This window comes from Vanessa cardui, chromosome 6, assembly GCF_905220365.1.
Source record: "Vanessa cardui chromosome 6, ilVanCard2.1, whole genome shotgun sequence".
Taxonomy (NCBI): domain Eukaryota; kingdom Metazoa; phylum Arthropoda; class Insecta; order Lepidoptera; family Nymphalidae; genus Vanessa; species Vanessa cardui.
This window is the reverse complement of record NC_061128.1, coordinates 9,483,113-9,498,876: the sequence shown is the minus strand read 5'-3', so window position 1 is coordinate 9,498,876 and position 15,764 is coordinate 9,483,113. Positions and strand designations below refer to the sequence as shown.

The 15,764-nt window shown below is 33.2% G+C and overlaps 4 protein-coding genes across 4 annotated transcripts; 2 read left to right on the top strand and 2 right to left on the bottom strand.

Annotated features, from left to right (window-relative positions):
- Positions 1–1,836: 1,836 nt before the first annotated feature.
- Positions 1,837–3,332, top strand: LOC124530671 (D-erythronate dehydrogenase-like). Its single transcript, XM_047104922.1, has one exon. The coding sequence runs from the start codon at positions 1,900–1,902 to the stop codon at positions 2,857–2,859; it is 960 nt and encodes a 319-aa protein (XP_046960878.1). The 5' UTR covers positions 1,837–1,899; the 3' UTR covers positions 2,860–3,332.
- Positions 3,333–3,517: 185 nt separating this feature from the next.
- On the bottom strand, positions 3,518–5,925 carry LOC124530670 (WASH complex subunit 2-like). The gene is made up of 2 exons (XM_047104921.1): positions 5,712–5,925; positions 3,518–5,180 (listed from the first exon to the last, which is right to left on the bottom strand). The coding sequence occupies exons 1-2, from the start codon at positions 5,768–5,770 to the stop codon at positions 3,554–3,556; spliced, it is 1,686 nt and encodes a 561-aa protein (XP_046960877.1). The 5' UTR covers positions 5,771–5,925; the 3' UTR covers positions 3,518–3,553.
- A 1,982-nt stretch (positions 5,926–7,907) lies between these two features.
- On the top strand, positions 7,908–11,215 carry LOC124530558 (40S ribosomal protein S4). Its single transcript, XM_047104761.1, has 6 exons — positions 7,908–8,039; positions 8,376–8,634; positions 8,935–9,032; positions 9,596–9,767; positions 10,483–10,612; positions 11,055–11,215. The coding sequence occupies exons 1-6, from the start codon at positions 8,037–8,039 to the stop codon at positions 11,182–11,184; spliced, it is 792 nt and encodes a 263-aa protein (XP_046960717.1). The 5' UTR covers positions 7,908–8,036; the 3' UTR covers positions 11,185–11,215.
- A 2,804-nt stretch (positions 11,216–14,019) lies between these two features.
- On the bottom strand, positions 14,020–15,452 carry LOC124530478 (zinc finger protein 333). Its single transcript, XM_047104661.1, has 3 exons — positions 15,333–15,452; positions 14,930–15,200; positions 14,020–14,648 (listed from the first exon to the last, which is right to left on the bottom strand). The coding sequence occupies exons 1-3, from the start codon at positions 15,450–15,452 to the stop codon at positions 14,020–14,022; spliced, it is 1,020 nt and encodes a 339-aa protein (XP_046960617.1).
- Positions 15,453–15,764: the final 312 nt, after the last annotated feature.

Genomic DNA, 15,764 nt, shown 5'->3' with positions numbered 1-15,764 from the left:
TCAAATTAATAAAGCATTATAATTAGATTATTTTCATAATGCATGTATAGAAGTTCTAAAAAATAATTTATTTGTATGTATTTGGAGTTATAATAAAACTCTTTTATAACTTAAATATATTATAATGTAATGTTATTGCATACCAATAATAGATCATGTCAAATTATTTAATTCGAAAATGTAAAAAGTATAGGTAAGTTATAAAGTAAATTAGAAGTTGCTTAATATATATAATTATGAAAAATTAAAAACCAGCTTTAAAAAAATATTTGCAATATCTGGCTGAGTAGGTACGTACTCCATAAAACTGGAGTACCTGTGTATTATAGTGATACATTTGTAGGGCAACATGTTGTCCCCGTGCCTCGCGGATTCACCCGCGATATAATTTTAAATATATTCATTATTACAATGAAAGAATCATGGTCTTAGCATTTATGGATGTTGCTTTTAATAGTACAAATCAGAAAGTTGCATAAACTACATATTATGTATGCTAGGGTAGCTCATTATTGATGATATCTCTACTTTTTAAAATAATATGTCTTCCTAACTCCTGACTGTTTCTGGTCACAGCGATAAATCTCAAAAAAGACCAGCCGACTACGCAAGATATATTTTAGTGCATAATTGTGTACCAAAGTCCCAAACCGAAGTGCAAGTATTTATTCTCTCAACCTCAAAACTCCGATGGAACGGCAAATACATAGACCGATAGGAGTTCAGGTATACTACTGTAAAGCGGTTGTTGTTATTACACAATTTAAAAAGTCCTTTAGTAGCTGAGAATTTTTCAAAAGAAGAACTCAATAAAATGTTAATCGACGCGATCAGGATTTTGGACTCAGAAAACTTAGGGATCTATGGTCTTATATCTAGCAATTAGACCATACAAGCAATCATCAAGTACGTAGGTACCTGAAATGTACACTCTAGTAACGTACTTGATGATCTACTGAAATTATAAAGCGTGCGTGGCTCGTATTGAAAATGAAGAATTTAAAGGACCCCAGCAAAATATATTTCTAGAAAATTCATTTCATACCTTTTTCTTAAAATTAATGCAAACGATATATTAATCATTTTATATTGTTAGTAAGCGGAAGTATAGTAACTCACGGTTAAAGTTATTAATAGTACTCGTTTGTTGTTGATTTCAAGTTATTCACACATTTTGTTAATAGAAAAATGGAGTCACTCAAAAATTAAAAAATAAAAATTAAAAATGCACCAAGGACCCAAACATGTCTGTCGAGATATAAATAAGAAAAAAGTTCAATTCAAATCAATAAAATTACCAAAAATTAACGAATACCAACGGCGATTAGGTTGCCCCCTGCCTCCCCGATCACGTTACCCCTTGGTCATAGAGTAAATACGCCACTGATTTTAATTCGAGTAAAAGTAAATATAATATCATTTCGTATTCATTTATTTTTGTTATTTGATACATTTCTGTTATCATTATATTTTTATTTCCACCTTTGACCTTAAAATTTATATCTTATCTTTTACCATTTAATAAATCTGTAGGAGTGTATGTCTGTTCGTGAATGAAAATTGGTTTTGGATTGCTTCATATTTTTTTAGACACTGGTAATTGCATATTCCAATGAGTTTTGAAAACAAAATAAATGAGCTTATGGGATCGAGCTAACTAAATAATAGATACCTACTGCACATATTAAATATGTTGGATGTCAGTAACTTATATTATTAATAATAATCACATCTTTTACGTCGGGAGCTACAACACCTATTTAAAACTGAACCAGGGCGAAATCGCGAGGCAAAACTATTATTTTTAATGATATAAACTCACGAATAATAATTATAAGTTAACAACTCATTTAGAAACTAGTTGTATTTTGCACTATTAGTAAAGAGTTCGTCAGCAAAATGAACGTTGTAATTACCGGTGCAGCAGGATTTTTAGGATCGCGATTAGCAAATGCGTTACTAGCAGATAATTCAAAGATACCTGTTGCGCGGCTAGTTTTAATAGATTTAAATCAGCCATCTCCATATAACGATCCACGAGTTACAGCACTATCAGTTAATCTAGCTGACCCTTCCGCGGCTGATCTAATCATTCAACCCGATTGTCATATATTATTCCATTTAGCTGCAGTATTAAGTGGTCAAGCTGAAGTTGACCTCGACCTCGGCCTTTGTGTTAACTTCGATGCAACTCGAGCTTTAGTCGAAACGGCAAGACGTCGGGCCCCAAATCTTCGATTCGTGTATACAAGTACAATTGGAGTATTTGGAGGTAATCTTCCATCTGTTATTAATGATCTAACAGCTGTCACTCCCGAAAATTCTTATGGCTCCCAGAAGGCAATGTGTGAACTACTTTTAAATGATTACGCTCGCCGCGGTTATGTCGATTCACGAATAGTAAGACTACCAACGGTAAGCGTTAGGGCTGGCGCTGCAAACCGAGCGGTAACATCGTTTGCTAGTGGGATAATACGCGAACCACTAAATGGGAAAGTGAGTATTTGCCCGGTTGGAACGGCGCAAAAGCTGTACCTAACAAGCCCCCGTACTGTAGTACAGAATATAATACACGCAGCCACGATTCCGGAAGAAGCTCTGGGTTCATGGCGAGTAATTAATTTACCTGGCATATGCGTATCGGTTGGAGAAATGATTGAAGCGTTGCGGGAAGTAGCAGGTGATCAAACAGCGTCGTTAGTGCATTTTGAGCAAGATGAAATGATTGAACGTATTGTTGCAAGCTTTCCAATCCAGTGTGATTACTCCCGTGCTACAAGTCTCGGTTTTACAGTTGATAAAAATTTTATTGATATTATTCGTTATTATATTCGAGATGACTTAAATGCTTCAAATTAATTTGTTGTAGTTTCATTTTGTTAAATAAAATAAAATTAAATAAAAAATAAGACGGTGTTATTTTGCCACAGATTATGTTATTGTAATTATAAAGTTTTGTAATTTTAGTAAAATAAATCAATTAAGGCGTCATACATAAACAAATATTTAAAAAGAACACTTAAAATATAGAACATAATAGAGAAAAGTAAGCCAAAAAATATTATTCATCTTAAGACAATGGCAAGATGTGAATTTTGTAATATTTTTTTCCATTTTGGAAAAGTAGCATCCTTAAACTTATAATTTAATTAGATTTTTTTTACGATTATGTATAAAAAAACAATACAAGAGTTTATTCAATGGCATGCCAAGTATCTTATTAAGTGCTAATTTATTTTCTTTGTGATAGAAAAATAGTTCAAAGTGTATCTTCCTGAACTATATGCTGCTGGCAGCCGCTCGTCCAGACATATACGCTTTTGTACCCTATATATATGACGACGATAGGTTCCTGTACGTGACGAATCAGTTATATTGTATTTGTATAGGTTTTATATGAAGAGAAATTTAAGATCAAAATAATTTTTATACGTTTTGAATACAATAAAATCGTTGCAAGTATTTAGTCATTTTTAACATTAAAAATAACTTATTTTGTAAAATAAAAATTGTAACACCAGTTTCTTTCTTTTAATGTTAATTAATAAAAATATCAAAAATCAAAAAGATTTTTTTCTATAGCTTGTTCCGAGTCCCATACGTCAGTGGAATCTGGTTCATTCTTTATATACTTAGCTTTCTTTGCTACATGTTCATCTTTCGTACTAGATTTTCTTTTCCGCTTCTTTTTAGTTGAAACAATGGATATAGTTTCAGTCTGAGGTTTTATTTCAACTTCTGATTCAACTTCGACTTTGCTCTTTTCTTTTTTATGTTTCTTTCTCTTCTCCTTATTTGATAGTTCTATTACAGTATTGTTTAATCGCTCATTAATCGCTGGTGAAATTTTGGTAGCCTTTTTGTAATTTATTCCAAATAGTGGATGACGACATTTTGTTTCCGGTAAAGGAATAAAGTTCATCTGATTATTGACTGTTACATTCTCTTCTGGAATATGTGCTTTAGGTATTCTTTTTCGTAAATTGATTGAATAATTTACTGGAACATTTTTTACAAATAGTTTATTTTTATTATGTGACAAAATTGGGGCTTTCATTATACAATTATCAATAATGGAATCATAAGATTGGCCATTAAATTTCAGCTTACATTTTGTGTCTAATTTTATTCTAATACCTTTAAAATCTTTAACATTTAACTCATGAGGGCCATTGATGATCCATATTTCATCATCTTCTGTAATAGCAGACTCTGCATGAGCTTTAGGAGTTATCAAAGATAAATTTTTATTAGCATTAAAAAAACTTCTTAGATGTTTTGACAAGTTTGTTTCGTCATCATTTTCTTTAGGCGCTGAATCTATACTATCTTCATCTTCAAATCTCAATCTCTCTAATATTTTAGGAACCTGTTTTGTTGGTTTATTGTTAGATGTAACTGAATGATCTGTATTCGGTTCTATCTTTGTTGATTCAAAATTTACATCACCATTACTATTTTCTTTGATCTGCTCATCATCTATGAAATTATTATTTAAGGCTGAATTATTGATACAGCTTATTTCTTCAATCTGTGAATCTTCAGTTCTATCGAAACTGTTGCTATTAATTTCCACATCTGATTTTTTCCTTTTTATTTTTTTCTTTGCTTGGAAATTTTCATCAGAGTTTTCATAATCATCATTTAACACAGGAGCGTCAATTGATTTGTTTTTACTCTTTTTCTTTTTTTTCTTTTCTACAACCTCTTCTTCGAGGGGGTTTGATTTATCACCAATTTGAGAATCTTCAGCTTCAGCTTTGAGAAGCTTAGGAGTATCAGTATCTACTTCTTGACTTGTGCTATCTAAATCTTCAGAACTAAATGATTCTGAATTCTTTTTAGCTTTCTTTTTTTTTTTAGATTTAACTGGAGCAGGTTCGAGAAATGACACTTGCTCTTGCTTTACTTTGTAATTGAGATAACTGTCATCAAAATCTGATTCCTGTATCTCTTCATTTTGGTTATGATGCTTTTTCTTCTTCTTTTTCCTTGGTGTATCAATATCACTGTCTGGTTCAGATTTTATAACCTTAGGTTTTCTATCGATTGTTCCATTAAGTTCATTCGATTCCTCATATTTCCTTTTCTTTGCCTTGTTTTTTTGTTTATGAGACCTATCTTCAACTGAATTGTCGTCTTTATGATTGTCACTATCTTCTTGTTTTATGTCAAAATCCCTGAAACAGAGATTTCAGTTTTTTATTTAGTATAATTTATCTTTGTTAATGTATGTTTGTTACAAAAATATAATAAATAGTGTTACGAATAAAATCAAAACACCATGTAGGGTTAAAATTACTTGCTGTTTATGTATATTCTTTCTTTGCAGACAGTATTTAATTTGAGGTCGATAATGGATAATCTTTTCATATTATTTAAAAAGTTCACATGAAAGTTGTATTTTCATAAATAAAATTTTCAAAATATATCACTCTGGTATAAAGTTATAGTGACATAGTGTATACACTTAAAATATAACTTAGTAGTGTTTTATTGCAAATTACTTGTATCATTGGCGGGAATGTTTTAGGTTAAAATTAAAATAATAGAACTAAAAATTTAGATTAAAATAATAGTTGAAAGCAAGACAACAACATAAACTCTAATGCTATACTTGTTTTTACCATTCAAGTTTCATGAACTATAATTGTTGTAATATATTTTACTTATTATCGTACAAGCCAAAAATAAATATAAATCAAACATACATAGTATCAGAGTCTTTGGATGCATCAGACCAAATAAAACTATCATCGGAGAACTCCATATAGCATTTGCAAATTTATATATTGACTTTATTACGCCTAATTTAAGTTATAATTAAAAAATATCTATGTATATATAACCAATATTCTAAGTATTGCCTTCGGCATGGTACACATGACAAATCTCTTAACCTCAAACTTTGACAAGTTGGTATTTTGAAATGTTGTTGTCGCTTTAATCATAATCAATGATTATAAAGCTTGATATAGGCAAAGATCTGTACAATACAGCCTGGATTAAAGTAGCGTGCGTTCATATTATTTTATTTTTTTATTAACATATTTATTAAATTATAATTTATTAATATAAGAATTAACAACATTAAATGCTTAAATATATATATACAAATATGAACTAAAACTAGTTACTGTACAAATCTTGACCGCGTGGAATGGTGGCAAGAAAGCTAGCAGCATTTCCCATTAACATATATGTAATAATTATAAAAAAATATATTATGTTAAATATTGATTTCAATTTATAGTGAGTCAACTAATGTTTTTGTTAACTTTTTATAGAGAACAATAACGTGTATTTCTAACGATCTTTTAGGTTTCTACCAAATTTTTTTGTATATTTCAGGTTTGTCTGGAGAAACCATCAGCACCAACTTAACAATACTTTTAGTAGAGTTAATGATCGACATAGACTTTAAAGGTGATCGTACCACATTGTAAACAATTGTGCGGAAAATAGGATTTCGATAAAAAATACTGTGGCTACTCTAAAGACATAGCTATCTGAATATAGAGGAGAAATTTTACCAGAAAAGTACGTAGACGATGAAATTGTGACATTTATGAGTTGCAATATGTTTATGACAGGTATAGGCATTGTTACAAATATATGTATGACATACCATGTCGCGTTTACATTTACAGTTCCCTACCACCGATAGTAACAATTGATGTAGGTATATAGCCACCACAGCATACGGGTTAAAATATATAATTGTTTATTTGGCTCAGGTAGAAATAAATAAATTTTATACATATATTTATGTAAGACAGCTACAAATGTCATTCTGCCCGTACCACAAAATATACCTCCATCTATCATTATTTCCTAATTGTATGCAAAGGAATTTTAGAAACTACTTACCTTAACAAACTTAATAGCCAGACGTTAAATAGCTGAACGGACTGTACATAATAAAGGGACAATTTATAACATCTGACAAGAAAAAACAATATTATAATTTCTTCTAAAATTAAACATCAAGATGTGAATGCAAAAACATCCGCATCTGTATACTCATCCGTGGAGTAATATACAGGGTTATGTTAATTCACGTATTCCCGTTAGAAGAATATATTTATTTGCAATAATTTTAATCCCCATATGCATGGGGGCAATAATGAACCAATTTGAAATGAAAAATTTTTTGACTTTCTTCAAAAATTTATTTACAACAACAGCCTGTAAATTTCCACTGCTGGGCTAAAGGCCTCCTCTCCCTTTAAGTAGAAGTTTTGGAACATATTCCACCACGCTATTCCAATGCGGGTTGGTGGAATACACATGTGGCAGAATTTCTATGAAATTTGTCACATGCAGGTTTCCTCACGATGTTTTCCTTCACCGCTAAGCACGAGATGAATTATAAAGACAAATTAAGCACATGAAACAGCGGTGCTTGCCTGGGTTTGAACCCGCAATCATCGGTTAAGATGCACGCGTTCTAACCACTGGGCCATAAAAAATTATTTAAAAAAGTATAAATTCAAAACTTTTTATTCCTCCGATTTATTAAAAAGATTAAACACTGGGAATTTGACATCATTAAAATTTAAAACTGCGTAACGGAATTGATATTTTGTCAATTTTTTTCCACAAAAATGCTTTTAAAACAAATATGAAAATTATTGTTCTTGCCCTGCAGATTATTTTAAAAACATAACTGTTTTCTTAGCTATACAAAAATGTATAACGACTAAGAACTTTTCAAAGTAAACAAAATAATCGCATTTTTAAATTTAGATTGATAAATATTGTTTTAATATTGACCAATATTCAGTGTTTAATCTTTTTTTGGAATCTGAAGAAAAAAATAGTTTTAATTGATCATTAGAAATTTAGAATTATCTTTAGCATATTGTATTACATTTTAAACGTTATTAGGAATGATGTAGATGTGACTGCTTATCATAGACAAAGAAGATAAGAAATATTTAACACTTATTTATTTTATACTCTGTTCTCTGTGAAATAAAGAGTTGACGTACGTTTGACGTTTACATTCTTTCTTGTTAAACTTTGTGTCCAACATGGTGAGTTAAATTTGAAAAACCGCGTTAAATCCGTTTAAATCTATGAATTTCATAATAAAATCAATTGTTTTTAGTGATTAATGCATAGCTTAATTCTACAACTGATGTGTTTACCTATTATTTTTTGAGTTCATGCAATATTTTAGCAGAAAATTAGAATACAACATAAACATTTTGTGAAGTAAATCCGAACTTTATTATCATTTCTTTACAGCAATTCAAGTTATACCTGCTAATATTTTGTTGCTCATGAATAATATACATTTAATAAGTTTTATTAGTGATGTTTTATTATTTAAGGTTATAGTTATTTAAATTTTGTTGTGGTAATTTTAGGCTCGTGGACCTAAAAAGCATTTGAAGCGTTTAAACGCTCCCAAAGCATGGATGTTGGACAAATTGGGAGGTGTGTATGCACCTCGTCCATCCACCGGGCCTCACAAACTGCGAGAGTGTCTGCCACTTGTGATTTTCCTCCGTAACCGTCTAAAGTACGCGCTTACCGGCAATGAGGTGCTCAAAATTGTGAAGCAGCGCTTGATTAAAGTTGATGGCAAAGTCCGAACTGATCCTACTTATCCAGCTGGTTTCATGGGTAAGTCAACTAGAATAAAACCTTCATCGTGAGATTTGCATATTTATACTCTTAACATTATATTGTACTATTTATACTGATTTAGGACTATTCAGTTCAGTTTCAAGTCATTAATTGGGAAGGCTAAAGTGTTATTGCTAAAAATGTTGTATTCATAACAAGTAATATAATTTACTGATGCAATTATTTCAGAATAAGACTATGTTAAAACTAGATATTAAAATTTAGTTTCAATTAACACCCTTTGCATTTGAATGTTTTTTTTATTGAACATGAGATTTTACCAATTTTTATTTTCAGATGTTGTATCAATTGAGAAGACCAATGAATTATTCCGATTGATCTATGATGTTAAGGGACGTTTCATTATTCATCGTATCACTCCCGAGGAAGCTAAGGTTTGTTTTGTTCATAAATTTAGTTTTACGGTCTTAACTTTCATCTTTTATTAAAATGAATGTGTTTTATTTTCTAAAATATTATTTTATGTATATGTATGTACATACAACAGTTATAATTTTATTTGAATGATTTCTGTAAAATAATATTATATACTATTCCATATAGCTAACCACCATTTAATTTGTTGATATTGTTGTAACAACACAGCAGTTAAGTTAATTTTCTGTCTGATCCTAAACAAAAGGAATGAGAAAGTAACACATCTTTATCGATGTATGTATGTAAACTATGTATCCTACTACATCAGTCTCAATTTGAGTGTATTTGAGGTACTTTAACATTATTTATGGAAATTATAAATATATTTATTGATCAAATGGGTGATAAATTGCCCATTGTGATAAATTTTGTTAAAATATTGGATAGTTTTGTCACAGATTGGGTCAATCTTATGCTCAATACCCAAAGATTATGCGAACTTGTGCTAAAGATCTACTGACCATATCAATTTATTAGTTAGTAAAGCTGTGTTCGTTAATTTAACATCTTACTATTTCAGTACAAGCTCTGCAAGGTTCGTGCTGTAGGAACTGGGCCTAAGAATGTACCTTACCTAGTGACGCACGACGGCCGCACATTGCGCTACCCTGATCCCCTTATTAAGGTGAACGACTCTATCCAGCTGGACATTGCCACCGCTAAAATCATGGACTTCATCAAGTTTGAGTCAGGTTAGATTGTTTCTTTCAAAATGCTATATTAATTACTACTAGTGCTTTTGTGAAATTATATCAGTAAAAGGTATTACAATTTCATACAGAGAATCAAGTCAAGTTTGAATGAAGATTTCTATAATTATACAATCTATTCTTGTGGGGACTTCGCTTGTTTAAAAAATTATGATTAATTTCTCCACAATTTTCAAGTTCTGGTTTTTTACTTTCTATTTCCAGTTGGTTATATTAATTTTGGAAGACTATGTTAATAGTACACATGATTGTAATCAGTCAAAACTCCACAGATATTAGAAAGTAAAAAGTATAAGATATATATATTATAATATAATTTCTCAGTGTAATAGTGTCTCTTAACCAAAGAGATTATTTTGACTAAAATTGTCATACTAAACTATGTAGAACTATGTAGGCATTTTTAACATTTTTTACATATTTTGTTGTATGGTATCAAATTGTTAAGAAATTTCATTTAGTAAACATGTTAATATATTGAAAGTAACGTACATAGTAGTAATAGTACATAGATATTAAATACAGTTTAAATATATTACATATTTCATTAAATTTAACATGTAAAAAAACATTGTGTTTGTCATGTTGTCTAAGAAAAGTAGTTGATACATATTAATAAGTGAGATGATTATATGAAATTAATATATAATGTAATGTGTAAAATTTTTTTTTGTTAATTATTGGTGTATGTTTGCAGGTAACTTGTGCATGATCACGGGAGGTCGTAACTTGGGGCGAGTGGGCACCATCGTGTCGCGCGAGAGGCACCCTGGTTCCTTTGACATTGTACACATCAAGGACTCCACAGGACACACCTTTGCCACTAGGTCAGTTATCTGATTTTATACTTTGTTCCTACATTTGTTACATGATTTAAGTAAACTAATGTTGAATAGAAAAAAAACAAAAATATGGACCCAGTAGAAATGAAATCCATTTGTTGATTATTATATCTGATAACTCCATGTAATATAGTGGAATTAATAATGTCTGTTTTACTCTTTTCTCAAGTACAATATACACTAAACTAAACTTCATTACTTTGAATTTTTTATAGTCTTCTTTAATTAATGTTGTGATATATTTTTATTAATGTAGTTTTAATGCAGAATTGTCAATATTTAACAGTAGCATTATAAGAAATAAAAATTACAAATATTTACCACTAATGTTATCTAACGACTCCAACAAGTGCGAAAAAGAAGTCAAAATACTTGTTTTTATTTTATAATTACAAATACACTAATTAATTCAAATTTCGTCCTATAGGCTCAACAACGTGTTCATCATCGGCAAGGGCACGAAGGCGTACATTTCTCTGCCACGCGGCAAGGGTGTGCGTCTCACCATCGCTGAGGAACGCGACAAGCGCATCGCCGCCAAGGTCGCTGCGCACTAGCCTTAGCTCTAATATTAAATATTAAAACCTACTTCTGACCTTTTATTGTTTCCATTATCTTTTTTTTTTTATGGTTAGGTAGTTGGTATAATACAAATATATTCATTACAGTAGACTGCTCACAGACAATATAGTCTATATTATAGCGCTTAGAAATACTCTAAACTCTATGGGATCCGAATAGGAGTACCAAATTACAATTAGAGTTAATAATTAATAATACATTTAGCATACAGAAGTGAAATAGAATAAAGGAAAAGACGAGAATATAAATTACTTAAAACAATTTACTCACAAACAAAAATGGTTTCCTTCGACTTTATCTTAATATAAATAAAGCACCAATTAATACATTTATTAAATTACGTACTCAGTTGAACTTACAATCCAAAAATATTCACAAATAACACTTAACAAATTACAAGTCGCGCCAATATTGATTTTACTGTTCGCGCCCAAAGGAAAGAATAATGACTGGTGTTTTTTTATTTTATTTTTTCCAGCCAGTTGTATTGATGTATATTAAAGGAATCTCCCGAATATACATATAACACTACTGATCTAGGTCTGCGCTATCAATTTTTATTTCTGAAAAGACTTAATATTTGGACACAAATTATTTGTTGACGCACTATTATTTAATGAATTGAGAGCAATTATTGTACCTTGATTATAATAAACATGGACACTTCGCTTCGGTATTTTTCGAATAAAGAGGAGAAGACCTCCATAATTTCATGCATCATTGTAGGCACATATTTCCTTATTAACTTTGCATTAGCTTCAGCGGCCGCACTTTGGTTCGTACACACTATTTCCCTTGCGATTTATGTATATTCTGAGCAGGGCCGTAGCCAGGATTTCATTTTTGTGTTTGAGGTCCAGAAATAAAACGTTGGGGGGGGGGGGGTTCTTGCAGGTGCGTTGCCGGCCTTTAAGGAAGGAGTACGCTCTTTTTTTAAGGCCCGAAATCGTATTGGTTCGGAAAAGCCAACGGCGAAAGCTGGTTCCACAGAATGGTTGCCTCAAATGGTTACCTCGCACTCTGCACCAACAAGATATTTTCTAACGCGGTTAGAAAATATCTTGTTGGTGCAGAGTGATCCAACAACTCTACGCAAATCGAAAGGATCGAGGACGGAAAGGGCTTGATCATCGATAATTCGAGCCTCTCTGCAAATGGAAGGAGATGGTACTTAAGAGCACCTACATAAGTGTAAGAGCAGTATTCCATGTGGGGCAGAATTTGCGCCTTATATATCTTGGGCGATGGGCCGACGTGAAATACTGTCTTGAACACATCGAGATTTTTTATGCCAATTTGGCTTTGAGTTTCAATTGACTGCGGAACTGAACGAGGCTCGAAACATCCACGATCAAGTATTCCGATACCAGCTCTGGCGACCATCAGAATGTTCTGAAATCGTGGAGATAAGACAAAACGTTATTTTTTTAGCGGTTAACGCGCAAATTTTTCTTATTTTGGAGTTAAAGTGAATTAAGTTTAGCCGGCCTTAGTCCAAGGCTTTGTTTAATGAAGACACGATTTCAGACACAATTTTTGCTCACACTTTAATGCTCCGATCTGCCAAAAATCTGGTGATCCAATTGCACAATTTCCCGGGAATAGGAAAGGATTTGACTTCGCTATGTCGAAACTGGCCGCCAATGCCTCCCCCTTGCTCTTAATTTCGCCCATCTGTGATTAAGGTAAACTAGAAGATCACCGCCTGAACGACCCCGATGGTACCGCAGAAGCTGGCAGTTCATAATTGACTCCACTTGGAGAACAAGAAGGTGATGGCCTATAATTGGAGGGGTCTGAACGATTACCCTATTTAGGGAACGGATGCGCAAAAGCAGTCTTCCATAAAATATATACAGAACGTATCAGAAATTTTACAATCTGTCTTACACATTCCAAAATGTAATGGCTTATGGCAACTGTATAACAGGTTTATCCTCTTTAGTACCTAAAACTACTAACATGATATTATGACATAAAAAATAGTATCTTAATAATATGTAAGCTGTATGATTATTATCATGCCTCTAGTCCTTGCGTAAAATAATTCATTTTATTTAGATTTATTGTCGCATTCTAGACTATAGACTAGATGGCCTACATTTTTGAAGAAACCAATAAACACTTGCGTTTTGTTTGTTTATTTAGCGCAAAACATTTTTTTGATATTGCGATAACCGCGACTTTTCTTGACTTAGCGAAAAAAATTCGGGGGGGGTTTGAACCCCCAAAACCCTCCCCCTGCCTACGGCCATGATTCTGAGCCATAATAGCTTGGTTTTGGGAGGTAGGTCTATATATCACATTATATTCGCCGTGAATAGTGAAAAACAAACAGAAAAGACATTTCAATTTTTAAAGGACTATTAATTATAGAATTAAAAAAAGTACCTTTAACTAAACTCGTATAACTAGAATATTTCTTTTTATTTAGGTAATTGAAAATTTGAATAAAAATTAATATTTACATTTTTAACTTATAAACTTCCGAATGTGTTTGCCTTAGGATCAGTACCTACCTATACGGGTAAAAGCATTTATGTCGGAAAGAGCGAAGGCCATTTTGTAATTAAACACTTTATTGAAATACCCAGTAGGTATTAACTATTATATTATACTAAGTATTATATATTTTTTTAAAAGTCCCAGGGAGTACATTATTTATGTTAGAACACTTGTAAATAAATAGAAGAATATTTATTTAATAACTCTTATTTACAATGAATATTACTAAACGACGATTAGACAAAAATAACGCTGTACAAACGACGTAACATGAAATATCTCTTCAAAAAGAGTCTTAAATTATATTAGCGTATCTCCGCATACGCAGTTTCGCCGGTTTCTGGTAGTGAAGAAAGTTGTTGGGGGTGGTGAGCGCGCAGGTGTCGCAATAAGTCACGCCGGCGTGCCAGCGGCTTGTGGCACAGCGCGCACGCGTGCGTCAACGCACCCGCGTCCCCCGTCCTACTCGTATCCGCCGCGGCGTGTAAGCGTACATGCTTGTTGAGGTTGCTGGGGTCTCCGAAGGCTCGTAAGCAGTGGCGACATCGCAGTGGCTTGTAACCAGTGTGCGTGCGGATGTGGATTTTTAGCCCGTACTTCCGCGAGTACAGTTTGCCACAGTAGACGCAAATATGACCGTCGCGTGAGCGTCCCCAAGCCGCCGCCAGAGCTTCGAGCTGCGCGGGATCTGCAATCGGTGTCGCAGGCGGCGGTACTGATCCGAGGCGCAGGGTCGACGATAGTGGAGAGACTAGCGACGGGCCCAATGGGGAAATAGTCGTAGATGTCGTAACTGAAGACCGTAGCTGTGAAATACACTGCTTCCAAAATGCGTCAGGCTCGAATTTTCGACACGAGAGGAACATGTGTATCTTCAAAGGATTTGGCTGTTCAAACTCTGCGTCACAATTGTGACACGCGTAGTTTTTCTTTCCTGTTGAAAAACTTGATAATTAATTAATCGATTAAAAAATGGTTAAGTTAGAGAAATGCATATTTCATACGTTTGTAAATATTTAGTCCTAATTATGATCAACACTTAAGCTGAGATTTATTATCGATTAAGTACCTACAAATTTGCCTATATGTATGCTACATAGTACGCATAAAAATATTTGTGATATAGGCAAGTAGGTACACACATGTTTTAAAAACAAACCAATTTTATGAACGTTTGTCAATTACTTATATTAATAGTAAAAAAAAGATGATTACCAGTGATATTGCGTAAAGTCAGGAATGGCATATTAAGGTGTGCCAGTGTATGTTCGTCGAACCAAAGAAGTAACTCATGTAAAGGTGGAGCGTCGGTAGTCAAACGCAGGCATAGTCGCAGATCATCGGGTGAGTTAGGTGCGGGTCCTCGTTCGAGGCAAAGCAAGGCCGAAGCATGGGGAGGTGCTGGCGCGAGGCGAGCTAGACGTGCAGCTCGCGCTGGACCACCGCGAGCGGTCAGCTGGCCGGATGCATCCATTTCCATGTAAACCTAGTGAAAAACGTTGTATGATAAAAAAACTTACAGATCATTTTTACATATAAATCAACTTCATAAATACGTGTCTAAAATATATAAATATAATGTTATGTATATAAAAAACTGTACAATGATTATACGAACATTTTCTTCTTGGTTTGTTTGCTTTATTTCCGCTAGATCGGCAAGTGAGAAATTTCGAGAACGGCAGCCGTTCTTGAGACCGCGTCGTGACATAACACGGCCCCACTGTATTTCCGACATCCTGTAACACTTCACCAAGGAATTCACCAGCACTTCAGGTTACACTAGAAATTTTCAAATAATCCAGTTTTGTGGTTTGATGAAGAAGTTATGATGTGCGGGCGCAGGTGGCGTGAACGAGTGACGGCAGGTTCATGGGCTGAATCTATATATATGGAGTCATTCGGAGGGCGGAGGGTGCGCAGAGGGCTGTCGCTAAAATCTGCGGAACACCCTCCGCAAATCACTCTGTGATTAAACAATTGTTATTGAATCGCGCAAGCCGGGCCTCGCTGATTTGACAGAGGATACGCCTCCCCACATACCGAGACT

Coding starts and splice junctions, on each gene's coding strand:
- LOC124530558 (XM_047104761.1), top strand. Junction 9,033..9,595: donor TCACTCCCGAGGAAGCTAAG/GTTTGTTTTGTT, acceptor TTACTATTTCAG/TACAAGCTCTGCAAGGTTCG. Junction 9,768..10,482: donor CTTCATCAAGTTTGAGTCAG/GTTAGATTGTTT, acceptor GTATGTTTGCAG/GTAACTTGTGCATGATCACG.
- LOC124530478 (XM_047104661.1), bottom strand. CDS start 15,452: ATGTCGGAAATACAGTGGGGCCGTGTTATGTCACGACGCGGTCTCAAG. Junction 15,201..15,332: donor AAACAAACCAAGAAGAAAAT/GTTCGTATAATC, acceptor GTTTTTCACTAG/GTTTACATGGAAATGGATGC. Junction 14,649..14,929: donor GACTTTACGCAATATCACTG/GTAATCATCTTT, acceptor GTTTTTCAACAG/GAAAGAAAAACTACGCGTGT.
- LOC124530671 (XM_047104922.1), top strand. CDS start 1,900: ATGAACGTTGTAATTACCGGTGCAGCAGGATTTTTAGGATCGCGATTA.
- LOC124530670 (XM_047104921.1), bottom strand. CDS start 5,770: ATGGAGTTCTCCGATGATAGTTTTATTTGGTCTGATGCATCCAAAGAC. Junction 5,181..5,711: donor TCCAAAGACTCTGATACTAT/GTATGTTTGATT, acceptor TCTCTGTTTCAG/GGATTTTGACATAAAACAAG.